At 46.2% G+C, this 16184-nt stretch overlaps 1 protein-coding gene across 5 annotated transcripts in view; it reads right to left on the bottom strand.

The window, feature by feature from the left end:
- Positions 1 to 16184, bottom strand: part of NTRK3 (neurotrophic receptor tyrosine kinase 3) — a 338382-nt gene that overhangs the window by 88871 nt on the left and 233327 nt on the right. The window contains exon 13 of one of the 5 annotated variants that reach the window (XM_050967399.1): positions 5658 to 8257. The exons of the other annotated variants lie outside the window; for them this stretch is intronic. Within the exon in view, the coding sequence (XP_050823356.1) occupies positions 8139 to 8257 (119 nt within the window). The 3' untranslated portion in view covers positions 5658 to 8138. Of the gene's footprint in view, positions 1 to 5657; positions 8258 to 16184 lie in introns of those variants that run through there. 5 annotated transcript variants of the gene reach the window in all.

The following is a 16184-nucleotide window of genomic DNA, read 5'->3' as shown; positions in this document are numbered from 1 at the left end:
CAATTGATCAGAAAATGTGTTCTGAGAAGCACAAGGCAACTATGCAGTTACTTCTCCATTCTGTGGGGCATTGGACAGCATAGCACCAATCCAGGATTGGCTTTCATCTGCTTAAACAAATGTACAGCTGTTCCAAAGATACCCAAATATTGCCAGAAACTGATGGCAGCAAAACCAAAATGCATTCTTGGTCCAAAATATCTCTGACTGCACTTAAGTACCAGGCACAAAGACCGCACAGGAAGTTGCGAGCAGAAAAGCCACCTTTAGCAGTTTGCCCAGCATAACAAAAACTCACCCGTTGTGATGTTTGGAACACTGGCACACCATCAGCATGTGGTCATTGCTATTATTTATTAGTAGTATTGCTGGAGTGTCTACAGGCTTCAGTCAGGGATCAAGGCTAGGCACATACAGCCCAGCAGCAATACAGAACCATGCATTCAGTACATGTTGTGTTAGGATGACATGCTGGCCCTAGAAAATGCTGCAGAGCACTTTATTTCTTACCTATTCAGCTCAAAGAGTGCAACCACCCTCATTAATTAATTTGGGCATAATCCCAGTAAAATCAGGGCAGGTGGCAGGCTGCCCTCGTTTTACTTCTGCTTCTATGGGACTGACATTGCCTTTAATAGAGCTCGTCAAATAAGTAAAAAAAAAAAAAATCACAGTTGTTATTACTAAAAGCAATATTTCAGGTGCCTTCACAGGCTCCGGTTCTTGTTACTCATGAGTATGTAGGCAGCTCGCAGGAAAATATTCCTAACCCCTCAAACTGTTAGCACCAATGATTCCCTGTCCAAAAATGTGTTACAAAACTATGTTATCCATCACTTCACGGTTATAGGGCTAGCTGCACCCCTGCCCCTTTCAAGTCTCTCTGAATGCAGCCACCTCAAGCATCAGGTCTCTTGCCCTACCTGTCTCAGGGTAGACTCTGGTGATTCTCCCACAATGCCCCTTATACCAGTTGACTATTACCCTGGGTTTTGGGTAACTACCTTTCTTCCTTTTGGGAACCTTTGACCAGTGATACAATGACCAACAGCCTCTTAAAACAAAGTGGTTTTACTTAGCAGCTACAACAGAGCATTACACGAAAATGAGTTAAAACAACCACCACCATCTATCTTACCTAAAGTACTACCATCTTGTAATGGTGACCCAGGGTTCATTTCTTCAGCCAGGCTGGTAGGCTCTGGTGTCTGAGAGCAACTCCCAGTCTGGGTCTCTCTGACTCCCCTAGAGAGAGAGTCTCTGACTTCCTGTATCAACCACACATCTCTCCCTTTGTCTTCCTGGTTTCTTTAGCAAGTGTACATGGGTCCTGCCCACTCCCCCTGTTCAGACCAGTTTGTGGGCTGCCCAGAGATCCAGCTAGAGCCATTAAGGCTACTGGATCTGGTATTTCTCTTAATGACTCTTAAGTGCAAGCTGTTAGGTAACTATTAGACCAGGCCTCCTTCTGCTTGCTATAGGTGGGTAGGCTCTGCTACTCAGACAGATCCCTAGGGTGAAATATCCATCCCCATATATGATACAGAAATAACATGCTAGTGACTGATCCAGTACAGTAGTAGTACTTGTTCAATAGCACCGTCACATTGGTCATCACCACCATTTTCCTGCTTAAAAACTTTCAGTCATCCAATCAGAGAGCAGAAACAACACCATGGACCAATCACACAACACAATAATGAATATTTGAAGCAAATTGTTCTAGATAAAAAGGCACAATGTGCTGAAAGATATCCACTGAAACCATGGAGCAAATCCCTATGAACAGCCCACCTGTTCGCAGAAACCAGAAGCAAGTCACATATGACTCACTAACCCCAAAATGAATCATGTAACCAGCTCTAATAATGAATTCCTTTGCTCTGTTCAGAACATCCAGGATTTGCACCTGCTGATTAGTCAGCAGTTACAGTTACTAGTTCAAAACCGATATCAAAGTTCAAAATAATAGTCTTGTACTTGGCATTTTACTTTAGTGTTGGAAAGACCATCATCTTTTCTTGTCAACGAAATAATCTGCCATGTATTTACCAGGGCGGGAGAACTACACCGCTACCTCGATATAACGCCACCCGATATAACACAAATTTGGATATAATGCAGTAAAGCTGTGCTCCGGGGAAGTGGGGGGGAGCAGGAGGGGCGGGGCTGCGCACTCTGGTGGATCAAAGCAAGTTCAATATAACGCGGTTTCACCTATAACGCATAAAGAGGTTTAGTTCTTTCAAACTAAGAACTGAAATAAGCCTTAACCCACAAACCAAACCAAACCAAACTCAATTAAGGGTGTTTTAGATTTCTGCTCGCCTTTAGTCTTCCTGGCTTACAGTTGAGTCCTGGTCCCTGTGAAGTCAATGGCAAAGTGCCCATTGATTCGAACAAAAGCAGGAGGAGATCACTCACTGGATGGAAACAAACATACCAAATTCCTATAAGTAAGAACCACTCTTGTGGTATATCCAAGTTGGTGAAATCCAAAACTAAACATTTAATCAGGAGATGAAGCTCCCATTCTGAGATTCCAGCAACCGTAGAGAAGCTCCACAACTGAACTTCTGCAAGATCTAGGTGTTGGCCTTCCTGACACTTGTTTCTTTCCTGGCATTAAATGGTGAACAGTTCCTGTGTAAGAGAAATGCTAAGAAGGGTAACCTAAATTTCTGAGCATCTGACCGAATGAAATGGCCATATATTGGCTCAAATCCATCCTTGGGTTAAAGCCACCAAAGCTAACAGAGTTACATCATGGATGGATATGAACCATTGTCTGTACAGCTCAATAAGAACATGGATGGATGAAAAAGCAGCTGAGAAACGATTACTCTGGGGAATTTAATGTACCACTGACCATCACGGCAACACTAACGAGATTGTTGAAGCAGGAGTCTATCTGCACACAGAGCGCCAGCTCTAAATAATATGTCTGGGGCTCAGGATACAGATGCAAGCGGGGAAAAAGCAGTGGAACTTGAGAGTTAGCCCAAAGAGCTGGAAGGCGGTGGAAAGGAAAAGCTAGTTCCCCTTTAAAGTGGCTGTATTCATTTTCCTGTGACTTGTTAAACTTTTCTGTCAATTGATCAGCACCTGGAGGCACTGGTAAATATAGAGGTAACAAGGACTCCTTGGCTCATTACTTAAGCCACAGCTGGAACAGTTCAAAGCATTAAACAAAAATGAAGTCACCCTTCATTGATTTCTCTTGCGCACTTCTTTCTAGGCTCCTTCAAGCCTTTGTTTAAAGCCTGACTGCTGTATCGAGGGCTCTTTATCCTCTGCTAATGCCAGGGCTTAACCCGTGAGATCTGCAGCTTGCACTGGGTACAAATCAAAATGGAGGGATGATGTTCCGCTGCACTTAGCTGACAGAAGTAGGAGTTTCTTTGCTGTTTGCCTTGTCTCTGCCCAGTGGACAAAGGAGGGGGCTGGGAGCATGGAGAACTTAAGGGCAGAATGGGAGAGGGAAGCAAGGAGTGGGATTTTCTTGAAAGGAGCTTTATTGGTTTCTCTGGGATGATGTGCTGATCAGTGCTAATGGCCTCCTAGATCAACAAGACAGTGGTCAGAGTTTCTGAGCTCACCTTGTGCAGTTTGTGGAAACAGCTGGACAGAGTGCAGGCAAGTGCCTGTGAAAGCTTCCAGAGTATGTTCTGCCAGCACCTCAGTCCCGACCTGCACCACCCTCTCCTGTTCTGCACAGCTCTGCCCATGCACCTCAGTCTTGGTCAGACTTATTTTACATAGAAGCTTACTTGGCCACTAGCTCACACTACTGATGTCTCAGTAACCATGAAGTCCTAATACAAGTATTAGTGATCCACTGCCAGGTACAAAAGACCCCAAACCCACCAGCAAGCACAATGAGAACCTCCGCTGCTTCTTTCAAGTGCTAAGACACAACTATGCCTGCTTATCTGGGGTTCACAGCTTTCAAAATACGTTGAGGTCATGGGAATTCACATGCTTGGAGAAATCAGCTTCCATGGAAATGCAAGGCAGGAGGACTGAAGGCTGACCACAACTGGGCCATAATGTCAGGCTACAGTAATTGATTATCAGGTCCCGGCTGGCAGCATTACGGATCTGTGAACCCCAACCAGGGAACTGGCACACTGGGCAAAGGGAAAGATTGGGGTGAGCTCCCGATGGCTGCATGCTTCCAGCACGCCTAGGGGAAGCCTAGGATCTGGCACCCAGTGCAGCAGTGAGTTGGTTAGCCTCTGCATGAGATTGTGAATCATGCCCACTCCCCTCAGAGGAGCACATCCCCTCCTCTCTGGGTACACTGGCACAGGGCCTGGAGTGGGAGAGAGCCTGAAGGGCATCCTGGGTTCAACAAGACCTTGTTGCTGTCAACCCCAGCACCTATTCACCAGGCAGAGATATTGTGATTAGAAGCACGGGCAGAAAACTGCTTATGGCACCCATGCAATACGTGTTTGAAAGTCAACTCAGGACATTGGAGAGGCAGATTGATGCCAGACCATGGTACCTTATTTTGCTCACTGGGGGCCAGTGAGAGACCATCAAAACCTCCTTGGGCCTTTTCAGAAGAGTTACAGTGAAACTGCTCTTACAACATCCCACTGCTGTCAGTTCAACTATCTCCCATCCAGCACCGTTCTGGAGTTCCTCCCCTCCTTTCGTATACGCACACATGGACACATACAGGTTGGTGTGGTGGTGGTGAGAGCGTTATGAAAATGATAGCTTCGCCCGACAGCCTCATAGGCACAGCTGTCACCATCCCTCCAGTTTACCAAGCCTGACAGATCATGGAGAGTCTCAAGTCAAGCCCTGGGGCAACTGAGATATTTGTCCATTTAGACAAAGATGGGGAAAAGGCTGAGTAAAACAAAGTTACCTTCATCCCCACTCCATTCGCAGCCATCGGCTTAACGGGATAGCTCTTCCAGATCGAGGATCCTTGCTGGGACATCTGCTCTGGCACATGTGCAAGTAGACCTGAGGTAAGCTTCAGAGACCCAGATAAAATGATGAGCTAAGAGCCACCACTCGTTCCTCTGTCGTCTGGAAAAGGAGCCCATCTTTGTAAGCCCTTAAATTGCCTGTTAGCCTGCTGTGTCTCAGAGAGGGAGGTCATTGGAGATAAGTGCTGATGGATGGCTGGGAATCACTAGCTATTCAGATATGTAGTCAGCAGAGCCACAGTTCTATGAGAAGACCAGCCTCCAAACCAACATGGGTGACAGAGCCAAGAATTGGGGCAGGTCTACACTACAGCGGGGATTGACGTGTTGAGATTGATCCACCGGCAATCAATTTAGCGGGTCTAGTAAAGATCCACCAAATCGACTGCAGATTGCTCTCCACTCGACCCCTGTACTCTGCCCCCGATGAGAAGAGTAAGGTAAGTCGACAGGAAATTTTCTCCCACTGACCCTTTGCGGTGTATACCCCACAGTAAGCCGACCTAAGGAGAGTAGGTTGACATATCACGGTAGTGTAGACATAGCCTCAGAGCTGAGCACTTTTCACACCAGAACAGCAAATTTCCCTCCCAACCAAAAAACTGTACCCAAAACGCATAATTAAGCAGTAAAGTATGGGAGGCGTCAGTCTGACCTTTTCTTTATTTTGTCTTCAAAGAACAGACCTGGTGCAGGTGTTTCGTTAGAAAATAAAGTGTTTATTAAGAAACTAGACATTGAACACCCCTATAGTCTCTGTGAAAAAGGGACTGTCCCATTTCCATAGCACAAGATGATAGTTATGGCAAGATAAGAATGCTCAGGGATGGAGGACTCCCAGTGACAGGAAATGAGGTAATGATTTACAATAATTAAAAGAAAAATCCTTAGATTTGCTACTTAAAGCCACCAATTGCAAATGACTGCGACTGGCTGTCATTTTCAGCAGTGAGGAACCAGAGACTTTTAGTTGGTGTTTAAATAACTGAGACATCAATCACAGTGGGGAGAACTATTTTAAATTTTTCTGTACGGTCAGGGAGGACAGCTTCTGAGCAGAGATGGGCCTGAACTGTGAAATTCTACTGTCCTCCAACAGGGTGTTTGGAGATAAGGTTCTGGGTCAGGTCCACACATCTCTAAGTCTGACACATACAGTTGAGAGCAGAGTCCCCTGAGCAGTGCAAGGGGAGAGGACCACGAGGCTGAGCAGTTCATCCTGAACAGGACATCCCCAAATGGGATGGGCAAATTTCAGAAGATGGGGAGTTCAGTTTGGACAAGCACCCAGCTCTTACATACTTTTCTGAAGTGTCTCCTAACTCTCTGAATCTCTGCAAAACTGAGGCGGAAATAATGAAAGCAACAGGTCATCTCCTTGTACATTTCCCACCTCTCTTGCTCCAATTTGGGCTGGAAATTTCATGGGATATTACCCTTCAGTTCAAGTTTTGATTGTGGGTCCTTATGTGATCCGCACTGAATTCTCCCAATTCTAATGCAGCTGCCCCTTCATGCGTAGGCATTAATTTAAAACAAACTGCCACCATTTCTCTTCTATTATACTTCACATTTTTATGCACGAGAACCAGTAAGAGAAGCAAGAGAATGGAATGTTCAGTGGAGCGTCTCTGTGTGGAGTTCGAGAACATTCCTGCAATCTCTAGGAATGTTCCGCACGCGACACTCGTGAAGGGCAAGATGACAATGGAACATCCCATTCTTACACTTCTGCTCAATGCTGGCTGAGGGGGAACCTTCTCGCTTCCCAACGGCATCAACCTATCAGGGCTGGTGATGATAAACATTGTCTCAGGCCATTGAGGGAGGCAAGCAAGGTAACCGACTGGTGAGGGAGCTCATAGTTTGCAACTCCTGCCAGAAAGGAATCTGACCAAACCTGGATACTTTGTTTTTCTCCCCCTCCTCCTTGAAAACCTGCCTTATTTTATAAGTTTTCAGTGGTGTCTGTGAGCACATCTTCCTTTCCCATGCATGCGCTCTCCAGAGTATCCAAGGAGAGACCCATCCCAGGCCAGTCCAGACTGTGAGTTGCCATTAAAGGCAGTTATCTTCTCATAAAGGTAGGATCAAAGGTTTGATTTTTCCATCTGAGAGGCTGAGGATGGAGTAAGGCAAGAGAAAAAAAACATACAAATATTGATCAAAGAACAGGATCAATATTTCTGTTTATGCCACCAAAGAAGCAACAGAATGTTTTCATCTCCTTCAGTTTGTCTGCCTTTAGCTGATCGTTCTGTGTACATGACTGGATTACACTACATCTCTACCTCAGTGAGGAAGGAGGGGAGGAAAAAAGGCCCATGGGTTCACTGACTGGGGCCAGCATGTGTCTGATATGCTTTCTCACTTGGCTTACTGCCCTACTCCCGGCAAGGTCACCAACCCATCCTACAACACTGACGTTCCATCCATGTGGGAAGTCCAGGAAACTCTTCAGATAAAGCTCATCATTCCAGCAGTAGGGAGAGACCAAAGCACAACAATGATATGGTCAGCACCAAGGAGCTGTTCTAACACACACAAATGAAAAAAGCCTCCTAGGACAGTTGTATGTCAAAAATAACCACATTCTCTCCTGTCAGAGAAGTAAGATTTTTATTCCTGCCCATCTTCACTTTCTGTGCAAAATCGGGGAGCAGAGGGCTTCCTTTGTTCTTACCAAAAGTCTTCGCTATGCTTTAGTGTCTTCCAGGATCCCCCATCTCCGCTTGCTCTGGGAGACTTCCCATGGTGTTGCCACAAGAAAACGTGATGGCGGCATTCGCTGGGTGTTGTGAAGACACAAGCTCACAAGGAGAACTCCAAGCAGGAAGGACGTGACTAACAGCATCAATTTGGTTGTTTCAAGCAAAAGTACAATTATTTACTGTGTCATTAGGATGACTCCTTTAAATTGGGCTTTAAATTTTCTTTATTTGCTCTCATTGCAGCTGTGGGACCTTGCAGGAACATTTAACGAACACAGCAACTATTGGAGGAAAAGAACAACCCTGATATCTGGTGACAGACAACCACAGGTTTCGGTTGGCTTTAACATGTGTACTGGCGGGGCTGCAGAATCCTATTAGAAGGCCTTGATCCATACAGAGCACGCTCACTGCTTCCCACCGCTCTGAGGACACAGCCTATAAACTTGGCATCAGAACAGGGACCTTTAAGGAGTTTTTAAAAGCCATGACGTCCTTTGCTGAAATAAACACTGACATCCTCAACATAAATGCCTTGGTTAAGAGGTTTGGAATGTCCAGGGAGGCTTATTGGATTCAACATAATTTCTCTGAAACCTAAAAGAAAAACAAAAAACAGAAAAAAGAAAAAAACAAAATAAAGTAAACGAAAAAACAAAAAAGAGCAAAACTAGAAAAAAAGAGAGAGATACCGACACACATGTAATTATTTAAAAAGGAACCAAACGAATAACCAGCAAATGGCTGCAGTTAAATTAAAGTCAAACTGCCCTCTCTTTGCCGGGCCTACCTGGCTATCTCAGTCCATAAGGGAAAGATAGAGGCTTCAGGAGGTACATGATTGTGACAGGGAAGAGGGGTGGTGCAAATGCTCTGTGAATTATTTTCCCAATAGATTCATGTTAGTTAGAAATGGCAGAGGCCTATTAGTCCACACCTAGTCCATTTCCTGGGGTGGGGAGTTCTCTGCTGCGGTGTCCCCACTGCTTTGTTCAGGCTAGCTTCTAAAAGCGAAAGCACAAGAGCTCCCTCTACTATTCCTCTGACATCCTTTCACAGCCTCATTGATTTCACTGGCTCAGCCTGTCCGCTCAGTCTCAAGAGCTATACTCTGAGGGGATCACTTGTACGTGGATCGCCTCATTCCCACTTGGGCACAGCCCTGCTGGGAAGGGTACTCTGTGGGTCTAGGGTCTGCCCTGGTCAGGTCAGAAGGAAGAGTGTGTGGGACAGGGAACGCATACATCATCCCTCCTTCAGTCCCAAGGCACCAACAGCCTGGGATTGTCATTTCTGCACAGTGCCCCCTCCCTGGGCAGGCTCAGCCTGGGAGAGTCCCTACTGCTATGATTCCAGTGGAGCCATCATCACCAGGTTTGGCCTATTCCAGGCACTAATGGGAGCTAACCTCATCTGTTCGCGATGGAACAATGGGGGAAACCTGGTGATTTCCTGTCCCAGAGCCCTCTTGGGGGGGGGGTGCTATGTTCTGGCTCTATGTTAGGACACTTTTCCAATGGTCAGCCTAAACTTTGCTTTGCTTAGTTCTACGCCCCCTCCCTCCCCCCCCACCGCGATGTCTAGCCCCATGTACCCGCCTCTTTGGTGCTTACACCTGCAGGTACTTGCAAAGAATTCCCATGTCCGCCCTTCCTCTGTCATCTAGCCAAGCCAATTTTTCAATTCTTTTTGTGGACTCCCATTGATAACATTCCTATAACATGGAGGCAGCCACAATGGAATGAGATGGGCAGGAGCGAGGATGGTCGATGTCGTCGGAGGTAGGTAGTTCCTGAGCTACAGCTGAGTTGCTGTCAATGAAGCTTGGGCAAAGAGGGTGCAAGAGTAGCTTTTACATCACCTTTGGTGCCTTCCTAATCCTAAATCCATCAGGCTGCCAGTCTGGTCAACAATGACCATTAATGCCGCCTCAGGGCTCGAACATCCATACCAGCTACTCCTGAGCAGTTCCAGCAGCTGGGAATCACTGGGATGCCTTTGCCCCACCCAAAAGGTGCAAGTGCTGCTCTAGCCGCTCTACACAACTCAACGATTCCCCTGGGCAGGGAATACTCGAACTAACTGCTGAAGCTGGCTTCGGGACTGCTTCCACCAGAGCAGATAGCGTGCAGAGGAGAACCTATCCCTTCGATTGCAACATCCAGGGTGACCTCTACTAGATCAGACACAGAAGAGACAGGGACAGATGGCCTGGGCTCACTAAACCCTGAATCCAAGCCAGACAGCAAAAAAATCATCTCTTTTAATTGTAAAATGCGGTTCTACCCTGAAAAGCACCTTTATAAAACTGGCCCCTTCTTCCTCATCAGATCCCTGCACGCATGTAGCAGTCAGATCTGCTGGCTTCGCAGACAAAAATAATTTTTAACTATCTGTTACTGCTGTTGGCCTTGCAGAATCGACATGTCTTTGGGACAGTGAGCTGGGTTCAATTATCATAACCAAAATTGTTAACCAAGTTCCAGCAGCAGAATCTTCATTCCTGGTGAGAAAGATCCCAGTTTGGCTGACAGTTAGAAAAGAACGTGTAAACTGAGCATGCTTATTATCAGAGTCATTGGTAGACAATAAACATGGCACCCCGGAATGGCATTTTTACCCAGTCACTTTTCAGAATATAACTGCACTTTAAATTCATTGGCAGATGGCTGGAGGAGTCAACTTTCAATAAAATCAAATGTCTCTGCCGGGTTCTGGTCTCTGCTTTATTTTATTGCAAACCCCGTGTGTGCAGCAGACCCAAAGCCTGCTAGGCACCAAGACCCTCAAGCAAGAGACACATGAAAAATCAGCCAGGCCAGGAGTTGGGAAGTCCTAGGGCTTTCTTCCTTTAGCATCAGTGGTAAGTTCTGCAAGCACAGCTGGAGACTTCAAAGCTCTCCATGGACAATAAATAAAAGAGCAAGAATGCTGGGTCTGCATGGGATGGGAGCAAATTTGGGTCTCACCAGTGGCATGTGCCTCTTACTGGGAGACAATGAGGGGTGTGCTAGGGTGGAAGTCTTTGTTTCCCAGGGTTTAGGGTATTGAGCAGACCTACAAATGATCCGGCAAAAAATGAGATATTGTCCAGTACTCTTTTATGGTGTTTAATTGTTGCCTTTTACTCTCTCTTGTTTGTAAAACCCTCAGAGAAGTTGCAAAACTATATTCCTCTCCCCATCTGCAGTCCTCTACCCTGTTCTGTTTCATATGGATCAGAAACTAACATGGCTTTTGCTAGGTTTTCTTCTTTGTTGTCATATGTTAGATGTATGATGTCCTCAGTGATGTCTAGGGTTGGAATGGGTGAATCTCAAAAGATTCAGAGATAGGATAAGCACCATCTCTACTGGCTGAACCATTAGCTCCTGCCAAATTGGCTTGGAAATCTCATGAAAAGAGGATTTCTGGCACCTCCTGCTTTTGGAGCAGGCTGGGGAAATCTTGAAACAGTTCTTCTTGTGACATTTTCACTCGGTACAGTACCAGATGGAAAATGGGAGGAAAACACTCCAATATATTGGTAACTAGTGACCAGCCAGGCATTTCAAAGCCTTGTGGAAAATCGGACTCTAAGAACAGGCAACACTTCAGGGTGGGGGTGATTGTTCCTGACCCCTTTGCCCATCACTGATCTATGGTGACCAGTTTAATATGAAACCACCTTTCTTGATGGTCATGTGGTTGTACTGGAGCAAATGCATAGAGCGTTTTGGCTGCTGGTGAAGGAGGAAAGGGGATCAGATCTGGCTTACATGTAACTAGATGCAGGACAGTCTAACATCTTGGGGTGGGTGGGATCAGATGGAGCACTTGTCCTAAGCAGTCTGAGAGGGGGTGGCTGCTGAAAGGAGAGCTGGGTTGAGGGCACCTGTTCCAGGGATATGTGATAGCCCTTCCTCTTTGCCCTAGCCATTTACCTTCTCATCCTCCTTGACTCTCCCTAGTTTCCGCTCTGGCCTTCCAACAGCCTCTAGCACCCTTTTTGCTACTTTAAAAGGGAACTCAGAGCCAAGCCTCCTCCTGGTTGGGTCCCTGTACTATACTGTCTGCCTGCCTCCCACTCTGCCAACATTTTAAAGTGCTATCCAGCCTGGGGCTTTTCAAACCCTGGAGTGGCCCAGGAAAGTGGAAGGTGGTACCGCAAAGGGAGGGTAGCCCGAGGGGATTATATAGAAACTGGCACATAGTCAGCTGGGACACTAGTAGTACAGACACACTTGTGGGAACTGTCTGCAAGTTAACTGCCACCTGCGTGGGTGGAAGCTGCTTTCGCTGCAGCACCGTAGGCTATGGTATGCACAGCATGGACGGGATGATTGTTTTTTTCTTTCCTGGGAAAGAGAGGTAGTGCTAAATTAACAACAGCTATTTAGAATCAGGAGGAGACCCTCCAGCAAATTATACCTGCGCTAACCTAGCTCATATTTAAGGCCTAAACTACTTGATAGTGGTCCCTCCCTGCCCTTCTCATGTTACATTAGAGACTGTCTAGGAAGGAGTATGGCAGAAAGAGATCTAGGGGTCATAGTAGACCACAAGCTTAATATGAGTCAACAGTGTGATACTGTTGCAAAAAAAGCAAACGTGATTCTGGGATGCATTAACAGGTGTGTTGTAAACAAGACACGAGAAGTCATTCTTCCGCTTTACTCTGCGCTGGTTAGGCCTCAACTGGAGTTTTGTGTCCAGTTCTGGGCACCACATTTCAAGAAAGATGTGGAGAAATTGGAGAGGGTCCAGAGAAGAGCAACAAGAATGATTAAAGGTCTTGAGAACATGACCTATGAAGGAAGGCTGAAGGAATTGGGTTTGTTTAGTTTGGAAAAGAGAAGACTGAGAGGGGACATGATAGCAGTTTTCAGGTATCTAAAAGGGTGTCATCAGGAGGAGGGAGAAAACTTGTTCACCTTAGCCTCCAATGATAGAACAAGAAGCAATGGGCTTTAACTGCAGCAAGGGAGACTTAGGTTGGACATTAGGAAAAAGTTCCTAACTGTCAGGGTAGTTAAACACTGGAATAGATTGCCTAGGGAAGTTGTGGAATCTCCATCTCTGGAGATATTTAAGAGTAGGTTAGATAAATGTCTATTAGGGATGGTCTAGACAGTATTTGGTCCTGCCATGAGGGCAGGGGACTGGACTCGATGACCTCTCGAGGTCCCTTCCAGTCCTAGAGTCTATGAGTCTATGTAACATAGGCAAGAACAATGGGAGAATCCAGTGTCCAGGTATCTTTTATAGCTCTATATAGGAGGAGTGCTCCTCAGAATGACATCTGAGAAGACAAGAGATGGAAGTGTTGTTTGGTGCCATCCAGTCTAGTCAATGTGCTGGAGCCAGTCTGTGTGTTCAGGGTTAGGAGAGTCCCTTGCACATCCTGATGAGGGAGAGCCCCATGAAGTTCATCGTGCCCTGGAACTTGTGAACTCTGTGGGAGACACTCACTCAGTCCCAGGGCTATGTTTTAGAGGCGGGGGCTCCTTCAGGAGCCTCCCCGACTTTCAAGGGACAGGACCAGCCCTGCAACTACAATTCCAGCCACAACGGATCAGCAGAACGTGAACTAAGGTGCTGCTTTCCTCTCTCCCGCAAGACAGGGGCCATGCTGCCTTCTCTGCATTCCAAGCTAAAGCCACTGGGCCTGATTCTCCTCATCTTCACCCGTGTTACAATCTCCTCGACTTCAAGGGAGTTACTACTGATTTACAACCTGCGTGACAGAGAAGAATTAGGCCCCTGGAAGAGCTTCACTGGGGTGGTCTAATATCAAGCCAGTGTTAAAGTGGAACCAACCCCATTTAACAGCTTCGGAATGGGTCCTAGGAGCTAGTGAACTATTGGAAAGGCAGAATCACTTTTCACTGCCTCAGTCAGTTCCCCTTGTCCCTGGGGCTTGACTCTTGGGGACATCTGCATGGAAACAGGATCTCTGTCCATTAGCAGCAGCTTCACCTTTTACTGCTGTTTATTCTCCCTGGGCTCTACCTCATAAATTGTGGAGAGCTGCCTGAACAAACTCCCACTTACCTCAAGGAGAGCTGAAATTGCCTAACACCTCTCTGGCTTAGGTGCCACCTGAAGTTATAACCCTCCATTTGTGGCATCTCCATCATCTCCACAGGAGCCAACCGCGATGTCACAATCAGAGGATCATGACCTCGGGTGGGGGTGTGTGGAATAAAGAGCAGAAGCAGATGAAGCACAAAGATCCTGTTTTCGTGCAGATTTTTCTCATTCTTAAAACACAGGGGAAGAGAAATACTGAAAACACCCAACAACTACGCAGGAGTCTTTGTGAAGAAAGCAGTGTTCAGAGCTTTCCATTTGATGTCCACGGGATCTTTAAGAATCCTGTGTCAGACTCATTAAACCTTTGGTCAGAAGAATTCCTGTATCCAGAATATTTCTGCTGTTGCCTCCATTAATCTGAGACGTTTCCATATTAGCTGGGATCACAAGTTTGTTTTCTCTGGAACTCCTTTGTGGATGGAGTGGTTCCAAGATACTAAATGCTGTAGCCGGATAGCCTTAAAGGCAGAGATCCAAGATTTCCCCATCACTCCCCCTCTCCTTAAGAAAAGCCCCTGAAGCAGAAAGGGAAAGTGTTTACCAGGGTAGAAAAAAAGCATGAATTTGAGAGAGAGTGAGTGACAGAAATAAAAAGATCACTTTGAGCTCTGCTACAACAGGGTCAAGGTTGCTACAGCATATGCAGGTGCTCTGTGTTTTGCTCTTGACACACCCATGTCATGGAAGATTACAGCCATATTTCCCCCCCGCCCCCAGAATGCACTGTGATGCAGCTATTTAAAGCTACTCAGAGGCCCAGTGTATGGTGGAACTCAGCCAGATCAGTTAGGCCTCCCCATCCCCAGCTTTGTTTTCATTAGACTGAAGTCAGTGTACGTGGGATTGCTTGGAGGAGGGAGGACTGGGTACCCACCAGTTTCACCCATGATGCACAAAGTTTAGCATTTCAGTCTTCTTTCAGTCTGATAGGGTCAGACTTGTAACATGCAGGAGGGAGGCTCTCAGTTTGTGAAGTGCACAGGGCAGTATATCCTGGCTGTCCAAACAACCAAAGCAATGCAAGGTGTACAGCGAAGCGGTCACTGGATATATTAGTGATGAAAAACAAATTATCTTGAACTCAGGAATAAAAATAAAAACAAAACACTCTATGGAGTTGCTCCAGCCGATATCATGAGCTTCATCTCTCTCTACTCTCCTCACCCCTGTTTCTTCCCACAATTGTATTACTGCTTTGTGCAAAAGCCTTCTCCTCCACAGCTCCAGTTGACAGAAGGAACCATCTCTAGTATCTTTCCACCTCATTGACTCTCCATTTCTTTTTGACATTGCTCTGTCTCAGCTTCTCTCCCCTCTGCTCTTACGCTCCCCAAAGCATTAGGGATTCTGTCTGAGAAATACTATACTGGAGCATACATTGTCACATATTTGATTTTTAAATATATTCTTTTGCCATCTTTACATCTGCCCCTAGATCGCTTCTGACTTGAGAACCAGGCACCTTTTCAAAAGAGCTTCTCAGCTCTTCTGCAGCAATTTTGGTTTGCCTAGCAGGTCAATATTTGGTGTTGGTACTATTCTTACGCTGACTCAGTTCTTCAACTACTTCAAGTGGAAATTGTTTATCGGCATTGTTGGAATCATAAACCAATCTGCCCAGGAATTAGAGCCCACTGGGAAGAAATCCTGGTTGGTTGTTTTTAACTAAAACAGGTTATTTAATTGGTGTTTAATACAAATCATGGAGTGGCTGATCTACCAGTACCATAGACTGGAAAGTCAAAGACACAATCCACAAAGGAAACCCCCCAGTTAGGATAACAGCTGTCACATTATACATTTCTCTTCAATCTCAAAGGGCTCTATACACATTAGTTTGCTAAGCCTCAGCAGGCAGGAGCTGTTTTAACTATTATGCCGATGGGGAAACTGAGGCACAGAGAAAGGACGTGACCTGTCCAAGATAGCAGAAAGAGTCCATGAGAGAGATGGAGTGTAGCCCAAGAGCCCTGACTCCCATTCCCTTGCCCTGACCACTAGATAACACTCTCACTAGCTACTCTGTTGGTTGGGTGCAGAGATCAGCATGCCCTCTTTAAACTAATGACGGAAGTGGCTGGCATGGCACAAGAGACACAAAGGAGGATACATGTTTGCAGGTGGCACTGAACTAGACAGCACCAAACAATTTGCTGGCCCACTCCCAGGTCCCCAAACCATCAGTAGCTGAGTTTACTGCAGACAAATTGGTAGGAGGATGACAGCACACAGCCAAAGGAGGTATATGTGCTGGAGAGAAAAAATATTCCATCTCTGCTGCCCTGGATATGTGGGACCGTTCATGTCTCCTACCCCAAGGCCTCCATCCAGATGCCTAGATGGACAAGGAAGTAGTAGAAGAGAGCTTGAGGCCCAAGATAGTCTCATTGGTTTAAGTCCCTTCCTCCAGCCATCTGCTCCAGCACTGCCTCTTGTAGCCTGGAAAGGA

The sequence above is a fragment of the Gopherus flavomarginatus genome, chromosome 9, assembly GCF_025201925.1.
Source record: "Gopherus flavomarginatus isolate rGopFla2 chromosome 9, rGopFla2.mat.asm, whole genome shotgun sequence".
Taxonomy (NCBI): Eukaryota; Metazoa; Chordata; order Testudines; family Testudinidae; genus Gopherus; species Gopherus flavomarginatus.
Note: the sequence above shows the minus strand (reverse complement) of the source record. Positions and strands in the feature narration are given on the sequence as shown.